Here is a 20451-nt window from a genome sequence, read left to right on the forward strand (position 1 = left end):
GTGAAAGCCCTGGTCAAAAAGGACAAAGCTTGGGCTTCTTATACTGGTGACCTTGGGCAGGTCAGCTTACTTCTCTGAGCCACAGCGTGAGCATTAGTGAAATGGAGAGGCTCTGCCTGGACCCTCCTTCCCCTAGGGGTGACATGAGGATCAAATGAGATAATGGATGCTGATCAATGCTTTGGAAGCTCAAGTGCTGTGTACACATAGTCAAGTAGTCACTCTCAGAAGACACCTAATTATCACACACACACACACACACACACACACACACACACACACACGCCGTGTTATCAGGCACAGGACTATACACTTTACATGCATCATCTTGTTTAAACCTTGAAATAATTCTATGAGATAGATAAAATTATCCCAATTTATAAACCAGGGAATTGATTCATAAAGAAAATAGGTGACTTGCCCAGGGTTACACAGCTGGTCAGTGATAGAGCCAGGATCCGTCTGACTCTAAAACCAGTGCAGGTAATACCTGCACGGTACCCTCTCCTTGAGGCAGAATCCTCTGCCCGTGGAATTAGGCCTTCTTGCTTTACTCCTGAGCACTGGCTGTATTAATGCAGAGTGTTCTGGCCAGGGGGCATGAAGAGGAAGGGAAAGATCCTTACTGCTGTCTCTCTTCTATCCTCAGGGTTTGACTTCTTTGAAGCCAGCGCCAAGGAGAACATCAGCGTGAGGCAGGCCTTCGAGTGTCTGGTGGATGCCATTTGCGACAAGATGTCTGATACGCTGGACACAGACCCCTCCTTGCTGGGCACCTCCAAGAACACCCGTCTCTCGGACACCCCGCCACTGCTGCAGCAGAGCTGCTCATGCTAGGCAAGGCCCACTGTCCTGATCTCCCTTCATTGTGGCACCGCACCCACTTTGCTTCTCCGTTATACTCTGTCTTCCCTCAGCTGATTTGCTGCTGTTCCTTGCCTGCAGTGAAAGTGGAAGCATGCCCCTGGGGTTCTCTATGGATGGCCCCACTCACAGACACTCAGCACTAGACTAACTAGGTCATAATGTGGGCAGAGGTTCATTTTACAAAAGGAGAATCCACTTTATGAAGGGGATTCACTACAGGGACTTGAAAAGCGAATCTCTTTCCTGCCTTTAAAATAAGATTTCCTCCCTTGACCAAAATTTGACACACCCACGCACACTTTTCAGGGCCTGGCCAACTGTGTAAAGTGAGACACACCTGCATAGCTAATCCTTTTGAAAAATACCTCTCCATACACAACCTGCTTGTTTCATATCAGGCTCCCTGTGGGGCTTCCTCTCACCACTAGACAAGCCTTGTTTCTCAAAGCCCTCGCCTGTTACCACGGATGCCCACAGGGCCTGGGCAGTTGCTGTGGTGACAGGCCAGAGCTAATCTCCAGAAAGCTCAGCCTCTCTAAATGATGCTGAAGGAGCAAAGGCTGAGTCAGAAACACATTTAAAAGAAAAAGATTATCCCCTGCAAAATGTCAAAGGTTCCTGCTATATGAAAGAGCAAGTGCATGAGCTCAAGAAAGACAAAGAGAGAAAAAGAGAAACACAGGCAAGATAAACAGGTCACGAATTTCTGATTTTGCTGCTTTCCAGTAGGTTCTTAACTGTGGAACTCCATGACATTGGTCATTGGTTCTTAGACTCCCAGAATCTGAAAAATTTATAGTTGGTGGAATCCCAAATTTTACCAGGTCTCACTAGTCAATTCCAATCTTCATGTCTCTGACAATTGGCTGTCAAGCCTCACAGCCAAATCTCTTCTAAACATACCTTCTAGGCAGGGATGGGAGCTCAGTTTCCACACCATCTTTGGCCATCTCTCATAATCAGAAAGTTTTCCTTGCTTTAAGCTGAAATCTGCCTCCTGGAAATTCTTCTTCCTCTTCCCACTCCATTTGTACCAGCTCTGCTGTCAGAGACTTCACAGTCTCTGCTCCCTCTGCCCCGTGACACCCTTAGATGATTTGAGAACAGAAATCATGACCCCTGGAATCTGCCCTTTCTCTAAATCAAATAGTTCTAATCCCATCTGCCCTTCTTCTTAGGGTCTTCTCCCCATCCTGCCCTTTCCTCCAGCCCATGTTTCAATCACTCTTGAGTAGTCCAACTGGGAAATGTGATTCAAAGCAGAATAAATCTAAGGGGGTATGACCCTGAAAAAATTGGGAAAAGTGAACTCAGAGGTCCCAATCCTAACCTCATTCTCCTGAGGGTGAAAGCTTAGTTTCTACCGAAGAGCAGATGTGAAACTCCTTCTGGTGGAAGCCACTTAATTAAACACCCAAAGAAAACAAAAAACACGCCTCTGACACCAGCAACAAACTGACTGCATCAGTTCATGGTTCTAGCTTGTTTGGACACAGGCACATGTTTGGTTTTTAACTGAAATAATGATGTGGAGCTAGCAACGATTCCTGAAAATCTTTCCTCCCAGCCTTGGCCTGAATCCCCAGCTTGACACTTCAGAAGTCAGTGGGGGAGGAGGGAGAGTCTCTCCCAAGTTTTCTCTCCATTTTAAATGCAGCTTATTTTCCTAGGCAAGTGCATTAACTAGCAACAGGTCCAATGACTACATAAAAGGACCCTTCAGGGTCAGCTCTGTGGAGATGTTGCCTTCTTTGACACAGTGCAGAGGATGGCGCTTTGGACTTGGAATCAGGAGACTCAGACTCTGCCCTTAAATCAAGTGTGACTCTGGACCAGTTATTCCCCATCACTGAGTCTTGATTTCCCACTTATAAAATGAGGGAGGTGGGCTTCCCTGGTGGTGCAGTGGTTGAGAGTCTGCCTACCAATGCAGGGGATGCGGGTTCGTGCCCCGGTCCGAGAGGATCCCACATCCCGCGGAGCGGCTGGGCCCATGAGCCATGGCCGCTGAGCCTGCGCGTCCGGAGCCTGTGCTCCGCAACGGGAGAGGCCACAACAGTGAGAGGCCCGCGTACCGAAAAAAAAAAAAAAAAAAAAAATGAGGGAGGTTACGTGGGTAATCTTTCGGGTCCCTTCTGGCATGAATAACTCTTGAGACTCTTTTTTTTCACCTTCAACATTTCTGTTGATCTGCAAAATAAACCCAAGAGATGAGGACTATCACCCCAATATCACTGAGGCTAATACTGTTGTCATGCTTACTCAATACTAGCCATTGCTCCAAACACTTAACATGTATTAACTCATTTATCTTTCCAACATCCTTGTGAGGGAGGCATTATAATCAATCTCATTTAAAGACAAGGAAATTAAGGAACAAAGAGGTTCTCTAGCTTGCCTAAGGTCACATAATGAGTAAGTGGTAGAGCTGGGGTTCAAAGCCAGAAAGTAGGCTCCAAGGTCTGTGCTTTTCACCACATTCTGTACTAGGTTTCTTATAGTACAGTGATCCAAAGAAGTTAAGAGACTTGGCCAAGATCACACAACTAGCAAGTGTTAGAGCCACAGTAGCATTCAATCCCAAGGCCATCAGATTCCAAGTCTACTGGAGAAAAGACTTATGTCTCCAATCTGTTAATAAATTTTTCAGCTACTCAGACTAATCTGAGGTGATAGCTGTCTAACGCTTCTGGGAAGGAGGCTCTGAGGCAACCAGGTCCCATGGGCCTGAGCAAAAAAATGCCCATGTTTCTGAGGCCTAAGTGCTGGCTTTCCCTGTATCTGCCTCTGTCAGGCAATTCTTATCTAGCTCTCAAGCAGTGCTGCGAGCAGCCTCCCTGCATGAGCAATGGGGCATAAGTTTATAAAGTTCTCTGACAATGGAAGAAAGCGGTCCCTTCCCAGGGCAGTGTTCTGAATGTGCTCTTTACACTGTAAAGTCCTCTACAGGTCAGGAATAATTACTATTTTTCTGGTCAGTAACACCCATCTACCCAAGTACTAGGATTTCAGACCAAGCTCCTCATGACCCCTGGGTATGTTAGTACATATATCCAATAATCCTTTCTCTCCTACTGAGTATCCAGGCAAAAATCGAATTTTTTACTTAAAAACTGTCAAATTCCTAATAACTCAGGTGCCAGTTCAAGGGAACAGGCATCTTCACAACAGATGGAATCAACAGTTAAATGTAATAGTGACAAACTCTTCTACCGGGCAACAAACAGATCTGCTTGTTAGATGGCAATTCCCCAGCCTTGCTCTGTGACCTCGTTTCTGCCGAGTGGAAGGCAGCAGCTTCCAGCTGATGGCAGTGAACGTTCTTCGATCATGGTAATAGTGCAATTAGGTTCAAGCTGCATAATATATGTTTATGGCAACTTGTCCCAGTTTTCATCTTGCTTAACATTCCAAATAAAAGAAGATTAAAAAAAACCTCTTGACCTCTAAAAAGGCAAAAGTAGGCCAAAAGTGCAATACAATATTGTAGCTATTTATAGAATCTGTTTTAAATGCATGTGTATCTGTAAATACAAAGTGATTGGTGACTTACTACTGTCTCCTCAGTCTGTAACTTCTAGGAGCAGCAATGCTCCTAGATTGTAGATTGTACTAAATGGTCACAGACTCATTAAATATTAGATCTGGAAGGGAGCTTAGAAAAAATCTTGTCCAGGCTCCTCTTTGTACAAAAAGGAAGGTTGAGGTCCAGGGAGGGGGAGGAAATTTTCTAAGGTCACTCTGTGGGTGGATTAGTGATGGAGCCAGGACTAGGTCTTGGATTACCTCTAGGAAGAAATTCACCTATTCTGTATCTACTATAGGTCTGGCACTATTAAACACTGGATAAATATATATGAAAACAAATGGTCCTTCCCTGCAGGTACCTATAGTCTAAGGGAGGTGCTGTTTCTGAAATATTATTATCCCAATTTGGCAGGCAAGGAAACATAGCCTTGAAAAAGTTAACATGCCTAAGTCATTCATTAGTATCATTTGAACCCACCTCGGTCTGACTCTTGCTCTTTCAATTTTCCTCTTCAGACTGTATATTTGAGGTGTTGGTAGTGACAGATTTCCAAAGATTGTCAGAATTAAACAGCCTCACTTGGGACATTGGTTTCACAATTGTTTTGTGACTGCAGCCTTATAATGTCCACAGAATGATATGAACATTCTCCAGACCTGACTTTCCCAGTTACACCACCTGCTCCAAGCTCCTTGCTTATGTATCAAGCTTCCTATAGTGTCTTGAGGAATGTTCATTTGAGTTTGTTTGCCAATAGTTCGGTGTAAGTAGAAAGAATTACAGCAACAAATGTCCTGGAATCTCATTGATTTCAGATTCCCCATCCCAAACCTACACCTGATTACCTGCCACAGCTGGAGAATCAAGCAACAGCCTGTGACTGGGAGTGCCTGCAAGAGACAGGCCCATTGGATACAAATACTTTTAAGTGATGGTTTTGAAGGCCTGGATCCCTTATATGAGGTAGGAAAAATTCAAATTTATTCATTGAACAAATTAGTGTCTAGTATGTGCCAGGATACAATCAGTGGTAAATTAGACACAATCTTTGCCTTCATCAAGCTTATGGCCCAATAGCTTGTAGTTGAGTCTAGACATTGTAAAATTATCACCCAAATAGAATTACAAAATGCAGTGAAGGAAAGCTACATCATTCTATGAGAACACGTAACTGGAAAACCTGAATCACCTATGTGGAGCTGTGTCAGGGGCCTGAGGAAGACTCCACTGCCCCTGGCCATCGCTTTACATTTCTCAATTAAGCTTTCACCTTTTAGTTTAAACCTTTGATGGCTGATTGAACACAAATCCTCCAAAAAGAGTAAGAGTAAGAGGGAATTCCCTGGTGGTCCAGTGGTTAGGACTCTGGATTTAATCCCTGGTCGAGAACTAAGATCCCGCAAGCCATGCGGCGTGGCCAAAAAAAAAAAAAAAAAGTAAGAGTGAGATCAAGGATATCTGTACCTGTGACACATCTGTAGATGTCTGGTTCAGAGTTAATTGTCCTCTGAGAGATATAATAAACCACTCCAAAGCTTAGTGACTGAAAGCAGTAAACATTTGTTATTTCTCATGATTCTATAGGTCAGCTGGGTGTTTGCTCTGGCCAGGCTGGATGGTCTAGAACGGCTTCATTCACGTGTCTGGGGACCCAGCTGAGATGACCAGGGTGGTTGAGGTCTCTCTCCATGTTTTCATTTTCCAGAAGGGGACCCAGACTTGTTCACATGGTGGTGGAGGTTTTCCCAGCAGCAAGAGAGGGCAAGCTCCAATGCAGAAGCACTTTTCAAGCCTCTATTTGTATCATGTTTGTTCATGTCCAACTGACTAACAAGTCATATAGCCAAGCCTAATTTTAAGGGGTGGAGGACTAGATGCCATCTCTTGATAGGAGGAGCTGTAAAATATTGTGGCCATTTTCCAATCTACCAACGGAAGCAACACTAAGTCATCTGAAACTAAGTCTGGTAAATTTCCCTGGGTCCTAAAGCTTGGCTCTGAAGAGGACCCCAAAGGAAAATATCACAGTGGTTTACAGCAGGGCAGTTTCTCATCATTTCTTTAGTTGTCCAAAGGGTGTACTTTGGAGCAATCAAGTCACGTCTCATGGAGTTTTAATGCTTGTTTAACAGTTCATTTGGTTAGTTCTTAGCTCCCCCCAAGGGATGAGTCGGGTTTTTCATTGCGTGGGATTCACTGTAATAATGGTTCTGATTCCCACCTGAAGTTCCTGGCTGGAAGCCTAGCAGAAGGATTCAGTATAGGCAGAAGGGATGACTAAAAGAACAGTTGGGCCCTCTGCTCTAGCTATAGTTTCTTCCTTGGAGCCTCATCTAGTCCTGAGGCTTTAGATGCTACATCTTTGTTAATGACATGTATACACAAGTACCTACTAGACATCTCCATGTCTCAAACTTACCATGTCCACACTGGAACTCTTGATTCTGCTCCAAATTTATTTTAACCCTACTCTTCACAGAAATCTCGGTATCATTCTTAATTCCTTGTATTTCTTTTTCTTAGTGTCCACATCTAATCCAACACCAAGTCCTATGATTCTACTTCTAAAGTCGATCTCAAGTCTGCCCACATTTGTCCATTTCCATTGCCATGACCTTGGTCCAAGGCACCATTGTTTCTCTCTTACCTAGGAGCTAACACAGAGCTTGTAGCCAGTTTCCCTACTCCACACTTGCACACCTACAGTCTACCCTCCACACAATAGCAATCTTTTAAAAATAGAAATGAATGAGCACTCGTAACACTGAGGTTTACTTCAACACCACACATGAAAAGAATCTAGAGACTTCCACTATTATTAATAATTATTATTTTATTGATTCCGTTTCTAGCCCTGAATTTGTCCCTCACTTGCTGTAGGACCTCTGGTAAATCATTTCTTTTAATAGCCAGCTATCATGTCTCCCCTCATTTCTTCAGGAAATGGCAACCTCTTCTTTTGCAGTACTACTACTTTCTCATTCAAACCAGGTGATTCTAGTGAAGACTGTCAGTAAAGGGGGCATGTGATCAAGTGGGGCCAACCAGAATCCCTCTCTAAGATTTTTTTAAAACTGGAGCTATTTTCTTTCCCTTTGAATGACAAATATATGAGGATGTGCACTCTAAAACCGATGGTGTATCCTCAGCTCAGGTGTAGAATGCCACTCTGTGGTAAGAGAAAACAAGCTCATCATGAACAGAGTAGCCAGACATAAGATGAGAGAGTGTGTCCTGTGGCTTTCCTGGCCTTGATTCTGGCTTCTTGAGATTTGACTGGTCACCTCTTTCTTTGATTCTGTTAGACACCTCACTATATGTTTTTAATAAAGCCCCCATCTAGCTTTGCTTATTGGAGTTAGGTTCTTATAACTTGCAACCAAAACATATTCTTTCCTCTTTGGTTCTCTTTGGTGCTCCAAATTTTTAAACACTGAGTCTTCAGAAGATCCCATTTCTATGGACTTTCTGATCAAGAACTTTGTATAATCTGGAACAAAGCCTACTCACTTCACCATTTCCACTTCTTATACCCGAATGCATGAGGAAGAGGGATTTTGCAAGGTAAAAAGCAGCTCTCCATGAACTCTGATGACAGCACAGGCAAACGTTCCTATGGTTCCACTGATCCGCACAGAGTCTGGCTTCCCAGGTACTCAGAAACTACACAAAACATCTAACACCACTGCTGCTAGTTCTCCACATCTGTTCCTATTTCTCTGCCAACTCGGTGACACCCATTGTCTTGAGAAAACACCATTGAATGGGCTGAGTTGTGTGGCACACACTTTTACCTGCTTTTCTTCTATCATTTTGAAGTGATCAAACAGCAAAAAACCAAATAGGAAGTCTCTTGAAGGGAGATGATTAAAAGAATTTCCTTTGCTTGATGTAAAATTGTGCAATAGAAATGCAAAGTAAACCAAATGTAAAACAGATAGCTAGTGGGAAGCAGCCGCATAGCACAGGGAGATCAGCTCTGTGCTTTGTGACCACCTAGAGGGGTGGGATAGGGGAGGGTGGGAGGGAGACCAAGAGGGAGGAGATATGGGGATATATGTATATGTATAGCTGATTCACTTTGTTATAAAGCAGAAACTAACACACCATCGTAAAGCAATTATACTCCAATAAAGATGTTAAAAAAAAAAAAGAAATGCAAAGTAAGTCAGTAAGTATCTGAGGGGTGTGATTAGGATTGCATCTCTTCCTGGGGTTTACCAATGGACTGGGATAAAGCTAACAGGCTGTGCAACCTTAGCTAAGTCACTCCCTATCTCTGGGCTTCAGGAGCTTACAGCAGATGGTTTCTGCAGGCGCTCTTGGCACGAGTGCTCTGTGATTTTATGCCCATTTTCTGTAAGAGCTGTAAGTGGCAAACAAGATTTTGGCAGGAATCCTTTCACTATGAAAGCCTCTTTTCTCCTCGGGTATAATGAAAACAGCCAAGGCTATGTGACCCCCTCATCACTCAACCAGGCTTGTGGCTCTGGTTTCTGAGGCTGCCAGAAAGCATCTTAGCAATTAAGTGCATCTGGATGGTCCCTGACTGCGTGTCCCAGGTGAGAGGTTCCTAAAGTGTAACAAGAGGAAGAGGAGAAACAAGAATCTCTGAAGAGACTTATTAAGAACGGAGCACGGACTTAATGCATTTGAGAAGAGACATTGGGGCAGCAGCCAGTGTTTAAGAGTCATAAATTGCATTCCAATTCAAGGAGGACTTAATTTATAGAGCGCCAAGTGTGCCAGGCTCAACTGGGCAAGGTCTTTCTGCAGACAATCTCCATCATGCAACTAGGATCCTGGGAGCTGAAGGGCTGAGAGATTTGCATGTGCTGAATTATCTTCCAATCCCTCTAAACTTAAGACCACAGGATGAGGACTGAGAAGGCAGTATGGTGCATGGTTTAAGAGGACAGGGCTTGTGGTCCAACAGACCCAGGTTCAATTCTTAGCTCTTCATCACTAACTAGTTGTGTGACTTGGAGCAAATTACTCTCAGAGCCTCAGTTACCTCATATGTAAATGGAAAAATAATATTTACCTCAAGAGGTTGTTGAGGGGATTAAATGCGAGAATGGTACAAATAAAGCCTTTAGTGCAGGCCTGACATACACAGTGGGTGCCGAACATGTGGTCTTGACTACTGTGCTACACAAAATCATCCAACCGGGCAGAGCAGGGAGAAAACCCAATCCAGGATCCTTGTAAGTGCTCTAGGAACAGAGACAGGAAAGACCCAGCATAAACATTATGGACAACAGAGCAATGCGGGGTGGGAATGGCGCCTATAAGTAGGAGATGGAGCCTGGGCTTGGAAAGTGGATCAAGGTAGAGTCTCATCAGGAACAAGGGAAGAGAATCCAGGAAACTGGCCTTGAACGGCTCTGTGGCATGACCTTGTTGGGCTGGCTGCCACCAGACACCTGACGGAATGCAGAAACCAGCCTCCGGGGGTGAGGAATAAGCCAAAAATGAGGTTTAGAGAGTTCTGGAGCCTTTGTTAGAGATGTCCTCCAGTGCTCAGGAAACCAGGGTCCTGGAGACCTGGGTTTGAGTCCTGCCTTTGTAACATACTAACTGTGTGACCTTGGACAAACATATTTTCATCTATAAATTGAGATTAATAATCCTGCCTACTTCACAGAATAGTGGTGAGAGTCAAATGAAAGTACATTTTAGAAACTGCAGAATGTTGTGGACATATAGGATGGAGCCACTGTGAAGGGGCTGGGGGTAGGCAGCAGGTGGCATTCATCACAGAATGAAACTGAGCATACCCCTCCCGGAGCCATTTCCAAGGGTCCCCTCCCCCCTCCACAGCCTCTCCCCTCACCCCACATTTTGGTCCCAGGAACCTAACCTCACATGGAAATGTCAGAGCCAGCATGCCCTACACCCAGAGGTTTGCTTAACTTCAGAGAAACTTCCAGAGTCTAAGAGCAGCCAAAGGGAATCAGCCAGTGCATGCGGGGTTGGATGAACAGAGCAGTGAGCTATGATGGGATAGGGACCCAGGAGCGGCAGACAGTGGAGTCCATATGCACTATGATTAGAATAGCATAACAAAAATCACCAATCATTTGTTTGGCACTTTACAATTCCCAAAGCACTTTCTTTTCTTTTTTTTTTTAAATTATTTATTTATTTATGGCTGTGTTGGGTCTTCGTTTCTGTGCGTGGGCCTTCTGTAGTTGTGGCAAGCGGGGGCCACTCTTCATCGCGGTGCGCGGGCCTCTCACTATCGCGGCGCGCGGGCCTCTCACTATCGCGGCCTCTGTTGTTGCGGAGCACAGCCTCCAGATGCGCAGGCTCAGTAATTGTGGCTCACGGGCCCAGTTACTCCGCGGCATGTGGGATCTTCCCAGACCAGGGCTTGAACTCGTGTCCCCTGCATCGGAGGCAGATTCTCAACCACTGTGCCACCAGGGAAGCCCACAAAGCACTTTCTCATCGAAGCCCTAGTGATCTTTGACACAACCCTGTAATATGGGTTTTATTATTTCCAGTACTCAGATGAGGAAAACTGAGGCCTGCATCAGAGAAGCAACCAGCCCAAGACTACATAAAGAAGGCAACAAATGGCGTAGTTAGTCTCAGAACCAGGTAGGGTGTGGCCCAGGAGTAGGCAGTCCTGGTCCTGGACCCTGCCTATTGGCGGCAGGAGGAAGGCAAGCTGAAGAGAAAACCGAAGCATCAGTTGTGTCTACATCTGGCTGCTTCTCTGCTTGCGGGAAGGACGGAAGAGAGGAACACGCACTCCTCACTGCCTCCACACCCTCAATAAAATGAAACTCTGGAGCAGGGTTGAGCAGCAAAGACTTTCCTCCCGTCACGGGGCCAGGGGCAGATGGTCTCCCCAGTCACACGGAGAAATGTCACCTTACTCAATTTGCACACCATTTTCAATTCCCCAATGGCTCTTCCTAATTTATTCAACCAGGGACAGGGCCGGTCTCATGCCAGCCTAGGAGATGTACCACAACAGGCTGAGCAGAATTCCTCAGGAGGAGCAATTAGCAAAAACTGGTGTTGTCACTCTATAAGACTGAGCAGAGAGAGGAATCATAACTCTTATGTTCCAACCCGCCCCCCGACAGATTCTAGCTAAACAAATGTTTTCATTCTTTTTTATTCTTCTTATATTCTGTATACTGACACCTCTTCTTAGTGACACATGAAATATAAAATGTCATGTGGTGTTGTGAGTTTGTACAAATAGAAAGAGATATAGTGGTATACAGAGTAACAAAAGGACACATCCTATTTGCAAATATATGGTGTCTCCTTGTTCTGTGTTGATATGTCTTATTGATATAAACTGGCTTTTCTTAATGTAGCCCCTATCCTCATCATGGTGTCAACGATGGTATGTGCATTAAAGTTCATCCGAAGTATACATCATTTATGCAGTGACTCTTCCCTGAGTTTGTGCTAGGAGCTTTGGGAAAAGACTCCTGCCAACTGAGGTCTTAGGGACTAGGGAGACAGGTCCAGCACCAATGCAATAAAAGCCACAATACAAGGCGGTAGTTCATGAATGACTCAGAAAAGGGGGAGATCAGGGTGAACTCTAATAGTCAGGGAAGGCTTAATGGAGGAGGAAGGACCGGAGCTGCAAGAGGATAGGGATAGCCATTCAGCTTGCACTTGTGAAGATCCTCTGGGTCCCAGTTCTGTGCTGGCTGATACAGAGGATGCAGAGAATCACAAGGGGCGGTGTGTGCCTCGGAGGAGCATGGCTCAATACTGACTCCCAGCAGTGGGTTAGGATACACTGCTGGAGCATTGAGGAGCAAGAGAGCTGCTCAATACACTGCTGAGCTGGAGAGAAAGTGCTCAGCCCACAGGAAAATGAAACAAAGTGCAGACAGAAATGGCAGCTCCTGGAACTTCCCTGGTGGTCCAGTGGTTAAGACTCTGAGCTCCCAATGCACGGGGCCCGGGTTCGATCCCTGGTCAGGGAACTGTACCCCACATGCCGCAACTAAGACCCGGCAGAGCCAGATAAATAAATAAATATTAAGAAAAAAGAAAGAGAAAGAAATGGCTGCTCCTAAAAAGGGCAGAACCCACTCCCCACTTACCAACCCCCCCCCAAAATGTATAACAAGCATATCAGATAGCAAATTCAGTCTGGTTCTCCACCCATCCCCACCATGGTGGGGAATCCTTTCCCTTTGTCTAGCCTGGTTAACTCTTAATCATCTGTCAGGACTCAGCACCAAGACCCTGGTGAGCCAGAGAGGATGCAGAGCTTTGGAGAAACAGAGCAGAAGTGATGGAAGTGTCAGATACTACATTCAGTCAGGATCCTTTTGATTATGTGACATATACCCACTTTTAATAATCATAAGAAAAAAAAGGTCATGGTGGAAGGGGAATTTGTTAGCTCATGTTACTGCAAAGTCCAGGGGTATATCTAACTTCGGGCTCAGCTAGAACTAGGTGATTAAATTATATTATCAGGATTCCCTTTATCTCCCAGTTTCACTCTCCTCTGGTTGGCTTCATTTTCAGGTTGCTTCAAGCTTATCTTACCACATAGCCATCTGGACAAAAAGAGAGTGCCTTTGCTTCAATAGTTTTCTCTCTCTTTTTTAAAAAATTGAAGTTTAGTTGGTTTACAATGCTGTGTTAATTTCTGCTGTATAACAAAGTGATTCAGTTATACATATATATGCATTCTTTCTATATTCTTTTCCATTATGGTTTATCACAGGATATTGAATACAGTTCCTTGTGCTTACAATAGGAGCTTGTTGTTTATCCATTCTCTATATAATAGTTTACATCTGCTAATCCCAAACTCCCAGTCCATCCCTCCCCCACCCCCTCCCCCTTTGCAACCACATGTCTGTTCTCTATGTCTGTGAGTCTGTTTCTGTTTTGTAGGTAGGTTCATTTGTGTCATATTTTAGATTCCCCATATAAGTGATATCATATGGTATTTGTCTTTCTCTTTCTGACTTAACTTAGTATAATCTCTAGGTCCATCCTGTTGCTGCAGATGGCATTATTTCATTCTTTTTTGTGGCTGAGTGGTATTCCATTGTATATATACACCACATCTTTATCCATTCATCTGCTGGTGGATGCTTCAATAGTTTTGTCAAAAGTCCTGGGTCATGTACCTGTTCTAGGATCAGTCATCATACCAGGAGGTGAGGTGTTCTGATTGGCTAAACCTGTACCTTGTGCCCATCTCTGCATTTGGAGAGTGGGGTCAGTCCCACTGAAACCAGATGAACGGCAAGTGGGAGAGGAGTGGTTGCCCCTAAGTAAAATTTGGGTGCTATTTCCAGAAGAGAAGAGGATGGGTGCTGGCTGGACAAAAACATCACCTATTCACGGGAGATACAGAATCAGATCATTCCACAAAAGACTCCCTACAACTGGACATAGGAGAACAAAAATGAGTTCTACCCCCAGGATATGGAACTGGAAGGAAGAATGAGGGCAAGGATGGCATGGGGTGCGGGTTTGCTTAGACCCGAGGCAGCCAGCTGAGTGCAGAGCCGGCAGGATCAGTATATATGGTTGAATAGGCTGTGTCCTGCTAAGGGGGCCTGTGGAGGCTGAATGGCGGTTGACATGCAGGCTAGGCTCCAGGCGCTGAACTTTGTGTCCCAGTGTGGAGCTGCCTCCACCAGGATGAAGTGTTCCTTTGTGTAATTCACGCAAAGGTGCTATCTGCTCACTGAGCCATGAATAGAGGGGCAACATCCATCCAGAGCGGGCAGCTGTCTCCAGTTTGCACAAGGATGCTGTAGTGGGTTGAATTGTGTCCCCCCAAAGATATATTCAGTCCTAATTCCTATGAATGTGAACTTATTTGGAAATAGGGTCTTTGCAGATGTAATCAAGTTAAGGTGAGGCCATACTGGATTAGGGTAGGCACTAAACGCAATGACTGGTGCCTTATAAGAGGAAGGAGAGGGAGATTTGGACACAGAGACACAGCGGAGACACAGGGATGATGTGATGATGGAGGCAGCCACTGGAATCATGCAGCTACAAGCCAAGGAATGCAAAGAATTGCTGGCAACCACCTGAAGCTAGGACACAGGCATGAAACTTTCTTCCTCAAAGCCTTCAGAAGAAACCAACACTGCTAACACCTTGGTTTTGGACTTCCAGGCTCCAGAGCTGTAAGAGAATAAATTTCTTTTGTGTTAAGCCCCGCAGTTTGTGGTACTTTGTTACGGCACTGTTAGGAACCTAATACAGGTAAGATATGGGCTAGCAGCCGCCCCAGTAGTAAAGTTTTCCTCTACCCTTATGTCCTGGTAGAAGACATAGAAAACCCAGGTACTCAAGAGATCCCAGTAGAAGTATTTGGGCCTCCTCATAGGCACTACTACCCAAGGGTATCCTGGAAGTGCCTGTTACCTCCACCTTCACACAGAAAGTAAATAGTATTTTCAAACTGTAATAATTCATAGAGTGAGGGCTGCCAATAAAATGAGTGGCAACCTCTCCTTGGTTTGAGAAGGGGACTGGGGCACACTTTAGATGGGAGCGTCTGCATATGCTGTTCTTTCTACTCCTCTGTATCCCAAGCTCAGTTAGGTGCTTCTCTGGGAAACCACACCCCGCTTTGTTTTCCTTTGCCATAGACCTTACTGTGCCATATTGTGATTTTCTGAGTACTTGTGGGAATAGATTGTCCCATGATACAGAACACATTTTTCTGTGAAATAAACCAGGCAAGAATGAGGCAAATGTACATAAGGAGTCTGGAAACCTACTTAAACAAAGGAAATGAGACTCCAATAGTTTCACTAACAAGATTCAGAGTTATTGAAATGTGTTGAGGTAAACCAGGGTAGCTGTGAACATAGACCAGTGACAGAGAAAGGCGGTGAGTCCCTGGAATGTCATTCCTCAGAGAAGTGTACCTTGACTCTATCATATCCTTTCAACTTGTTTTATTTTCTTCATGAAAATAAATCTTCATTAATCATCATAAAATTATTTTATTTGATGAAAGTTTCATGATAGCAGGGACCTTGCCTGTTTTGTTTACTGCTGTACTCTCAGAGTCTTGGGCAAGTTCCTTTACTTAAAACATCTACTGCAAACCTCTTATTTGTAAAACATACCAGCCTTATGTGGTTATTGTGAGATTTAAATGTATTAACATAAGACCTTAGACCAGTGCCTGGCACAAGTTGATAGTTGATACTAGGTAGCATATTGTGCCTACTGTGTTCTAGGCACTATTCTAAGCACTTTACATATACAGTTGGCCCTCCATATCTGTGGGTTCTGTATCTCCAGGTTCAACCAACAGCAGATTGAAAATATTCAGAGAAAAATTCCAGAAACTTCCAAAAAGCAAAAGTTGAATTTGCCAACACGTCTGGCAACTATTTACATTTCATTTACATTGTGTTAAGTATTATAAGTAATCTAGATGTGATTTGAAGTACACAGGAAGAGTGCATAGGTTATACACAAATACTATGTCATTTTATACAAGGGACTTGAGCATCCACGGATTTTGGTATCCTCAGGGGTCCTGGAACTGATCCCTCGTGGATACTGAGAGGGATTGTACATCAACTTCATCCTCACAACAACCTTATAAGAGCCTCATTTTGTAGATGAGGAAACAGAAAAGTTATTTATTTATCCATTTTTGGCTGTGCGGCTTGCGAGATCTTAGTTCCCCGACCAGGGATTGAACCCATGCCCTCGGCAGTGAAAGCGTGGAGTCCTAACCACTGGACCGCCAAGGAATTCCCAACAGAGAAGTTATTTAACCAGTCTAAGGCCACACAGCTAGTAAATGCAGAGCAGACATTGAAACCCCAGAGTCCCAGACTTCACCGTAACACTGTACTGGCCCCTAATATAGATCCTTTTTGAATGAATAAAATCGCTTAGAGAATGGAAAGAGATGGAACCAGTGGACTGGCTCAAAATTCAAGACAAGTATTGAAGGAGAATAGTGGTTTGGGATCCGTGAGGCTGCGATACTGAATTTGCATCTATTTTGTCTTTCTGTGGTCAGTCTCGTGCCTGGGGAAATGGCTGTGAGGGTTAATTTATGAAGTAGTAAGTTGGCTGAGTGTAGTGCTGGGATGAGTGTAGTGCTGGGATGGGGTGTTGTCTTCCTTCACATCCTAAGAGCCTCGGAAGCCTGGTCAGGGATTCCCACTAGTGGCAAGAGCAGGGACTGGTGCTGGAGACCCAGCCCCCATCACACCACATGAGACACCCCCAAAGCAACTCACTCTAGCAGTGACAGAAGCAGAGGAGAGAATCTGTCTCAGTTGCCCATGTTTCAGCCCCCTCTGGCTTTGACAGCTGCACCGGTGATTTATAGGATACTACTGGGGCATCCTTTAAGAAATAAACTGTTATATGACCCAGCCATTTGTCTTTGCCACCACAAGAAAGTGAGCTACTGGAGGTCAAGGAAGAGAGTTTTACTTCTCTCTCAAACCCCAGGTCCCCCACAGGTTATGGCACATTAAGGGTCTCCAGTAGCTATTTGTTGAATAAAGAGAATTGAATGGTCTTTGTCAACAGATGGAGTGATGCCTAGACAAGGCAGTTGCTATCTGAGATTTTTAGCTGAAAGGTGGTCATGGTGATGGTATTTTGGAAAGGTGTTGAGAAGATGGAGAGATCACAATCAAGCTAGTTCTGGAAGAAGCCATGAGAAAAAAATGGTGTGTTCAGGTGGTCACGAGTTTAAGCCCTTCATGGCCAAAGGCCTTTTTAAAATCTTTCCCTAAAACTTCCACAGTCTGCTTAAGTTGAAGAATCTTTTTCCCTGTTTTTCTTCAAGGATAAGCTGGCAGCAGTATCCAGAGTCCAACACCAGGCACTTCTGGGGAGCTGTTTTTCCAAGCTCCCAGCTCTTACAAGAGCTGCTTGGATCACAGTTGTGCGTATGGAAAGGGAGGTCTCTACCCTTCCGTACTGGTGTCTTTCTGCCTTTCATAGTGGGCATATAGAATGCCTGGGAATCAGCTGGTAATTGTCTAAATGAAATACTTGGGTTATCTATGCATGACTCAATAAACTGACTTTTTAAAAGAACAGCTAAAAATAAAAATAGATACTTTTCACATATATTATTATATATGTATATATTTTACTCATTACATAAGCAGATTTCTTCACATTATATTGAAAATATGATTCTAGAAATACTTCTACTCCGTAAACATGTTCATCCTCAGCTGATTAGACCTGCAAATATATCCCTCGGCTACTAGGATTAGCGTCACCCCTCTGCATCTTCCTTCATCTGTTCCCTTTGGCAAAGGGCACTGCCTTTCATGTAACCAGTGTCTTAATACTGCTTAGAGCCTTCTTTTCCCCTATTCTTCCTTCCCCCCAAACATTAAAATAACCACACTCTTAGATCCTGCTACATGATAGATGCTAATAAATTAGTCTCCCACTGAGATGATCTGAAAAATAATGGCCTAATATATATATCATTTCTCCATGGGAGCTAATATCAAGTAAGAGTCTTCAGGAACTGAAGGCCCTAATGGTAGACTCTCAGGTGCTGTGTCAAGCCAGTAGAATACATAGAGAATCGAGGAATAGACTAACACATATATGGAAACAAATTTTTTGTCACAGAAAGCATTTACAGATCAGTTGGGAAAAGATGGACTATTCAATAACTGGTTATCTATGTGGGAAAAAAAAATAAATCTGATCCCTACCTTACGCCATACACAAATATCAGTTCCAGCTAGATTTAAGACTTAATATGAAAGACTTAAAGCTTATAGCAGAATGTAAAACAACAGAACTTTTAGAAGACAAAATAGGAAATATCTTTATGACCTCAGGGTAGAGAAGGATTTCTTAAATGGGGACTAAAAGTGCAAACCATGAAGGAAAAAAAAAGTGTAATTTCAATTGCTTTAAAATTAACAACAGCTGTGCACCAAAAGATACCTTATTATGAGTGAGAAAACAAGGTACTAAGGGGGAGAATATATTTGTAACATATGGCTGACAAAAGAAAGGCAGAAAACTCAAGAGTAAAATGAGTAAAAGAAAAAATGTCATCATATTAATGGCCAAAAAGCATGTGAAAAGATGTTCAACTTTGTTAGAAACAAGGAAATGAAAATTAAAACCACAAGACACTATTTCTCACCTACCAGATTGACAAAAATTAGAAATTCTGATAATAACCAAGTGTTGGTGAAATTGTAGAATGACAGGAATCCTCATTTAATACTAGTTGGAATGTAAATTCGTAGGACTTTGGAAAATAGTTCTCATTCACATTGTACGAATTAGCAACTACATATGTATATGTATTCTTGCATTTGCACAGCAAGAGATAAACATAAGAATGTAAGACAGGAATAAAGACACAGACCTACTAGAGAATGGACTTGAGGATATGGGGAGGGGGAAGGGTAAGCTGTGACAAAGCGAGAGAGAGGCATGGACATATATACACTACCAAACGTAAAATAGATAGCTAGTGGGAAGCAGCCGCATAGCACAGGGAGATCAGCTCGGTGCTTTGTGATCACCTGGAGGGGTGGGATAGGGAGGGTGGGAGGGAGGGAGACGCAAGAGGGAAGAGATATGGGAACATGTGTATATGTATAACTGATTCACTTTGTTATAAAGCAGAAACTAACACACCATTGTAAAGCAATTATACTCCAATAAAGATTAAAAAAAAAAAGAATGTCTAAAGCGGCATTGTTTGTAAAAATGAAAAGCTGGAAACAGTCCAAATGTCCATCAACTGTAGAATGGATAAATATATTATGGTAGATTCATACAATGGGCTATCATACAGAACTGAATATGAATGAACTATAGCTACACACTTGAACTACTTTAATGAATAAACAAAAAAGGCAAGTCACAGAAGAATAACATACTGTATGATTCCATTTATGTAAACTTAAACAGGCAAATCTAAGCGATGTATTTTTTCTGGATATCTTCAGTTTGCCCCTCCAGTTTCACTTTCCACACTTCTATTTCTAGGAGGCTGCACTGAGTGAACTGAATCAATGGGCTCTTTTGATTTGTAGCTTCTGGTTAGGTTTGGTTGATGGGAGCCACCAGCAGAAGACTGGAGAGGTAGAAGCAAGTGGGGTGGAGTATTTACTCTCTGGTACCCTTGCTGTGGGCTGCTGTCGGCTGGTTGGATTCCTTCCACTGAAAGTCTCATCTCCTATCGGGAGGCCCTCTTTGTCTGACCTCCCATAACCACTTCCACTACTCCAGCTTCAAGCCTAGGGTGATAAAGAGCACTGTCACTAGCTTAAAGTTAATATCCTGTTGTATGCTCACCATACCCTGCCCGCACCTTTCTAAATAGCTCCTTTAATAAACTCTCCTCAAATTATCCTACTTTGAGTGTGCCACCTGTTTCCTGCCATGACCCTAACTGGTACAATATTGTCTAGGGATACACAGACACTATGGTAAAACTTATAAAGAAAAGCAAGGGAATTATTAACATAAAATTCATGACAGTAATTACCTCTGTGGGGGAGGGAAATATGATACAAAAAACCCGCACTGGGGACTCATGTACTGGTAATATTCTATTTCTTAAACTAGGCCTTTTGTAGATGTGTATTTGCTTTATGATTATTCTTTAATATGGTTATTCTTTAATGTGTTGTAGATAACCTTTTTTATGTATATCTTACAATAAAGATTAAAATATAATAAACTCCCACTAGGGGCTTCCCTGGTGGCGCAGTGGTTGGGAATCCGCCTGCCAATGCAGGGGACACGGGTTCAAGCCCTGGTCCGGGAAGATCCCACATGCCACGGAGCACCTAAGCCCGTGTGCCATAACTACTGAGTCTGTGCTCTAGAGCCCTCAAGCCACAACTACTGAAGCCCGTGCGCCTAGAGCCCAGGCTCCGCAACAGGAGAAGCCACCACAGTGGGAAGCCCGCGCACCGCAACGAAGAGTAGCCCCCGCTCGCCACAGCTAGAGAAAGGCCCGCGCACAGCAACGAAGACCCAATGTAGCCAAAAACAATAAATAAAATAAAAATAAATTTATAAAAAAATAAAAAATAAAA

The 20451-nt window shown here is 43.7% G+C and overlaps 1 protein-coding gene across 3 annotated transcripts in view; it reads left to right on the forward strand.

The window, feature by feature from the left end:
• The window catches only part of RAB3B (RAB3B, member RAS oncogene family), an 86221-nt gene extending 83131 nt beyond the window's left edge, over window positions 1–3090 (forward strand). For all 3 annotated transcript variants that reach the window (XM_060305571.1, XM_060305579.2, XM_030870131.2), the window contains one exon: window positions 650–3090. In XM_060305571.1, the coding sequence (XP_060161554.1) occupies window positions 650–837 (188 nt within the window). In that variant the 3' untranslated portion in view covers window positions 838–3090. The remainder of the gene's footprint in view (window positions 1–649) is intronic.
• Window positions 3091–20451: the final 17361 nt, after the last annotated feature.

The sequence above is a fragment of the Globicephala melas genome, chromosome 1 (genome assembly GCF_963455315.2).
Source record: "Globicephala melas chromosome 1, mGloMel1.2, whole genome shotgun sequence".
Classification (NCBI taxonomy): domain Eukaryota; kingdom Metazoa; phylum Chordata; class Mammalia; order Artiodactyla; family Delphinidae; genus Globicephala; species Globicephala melas.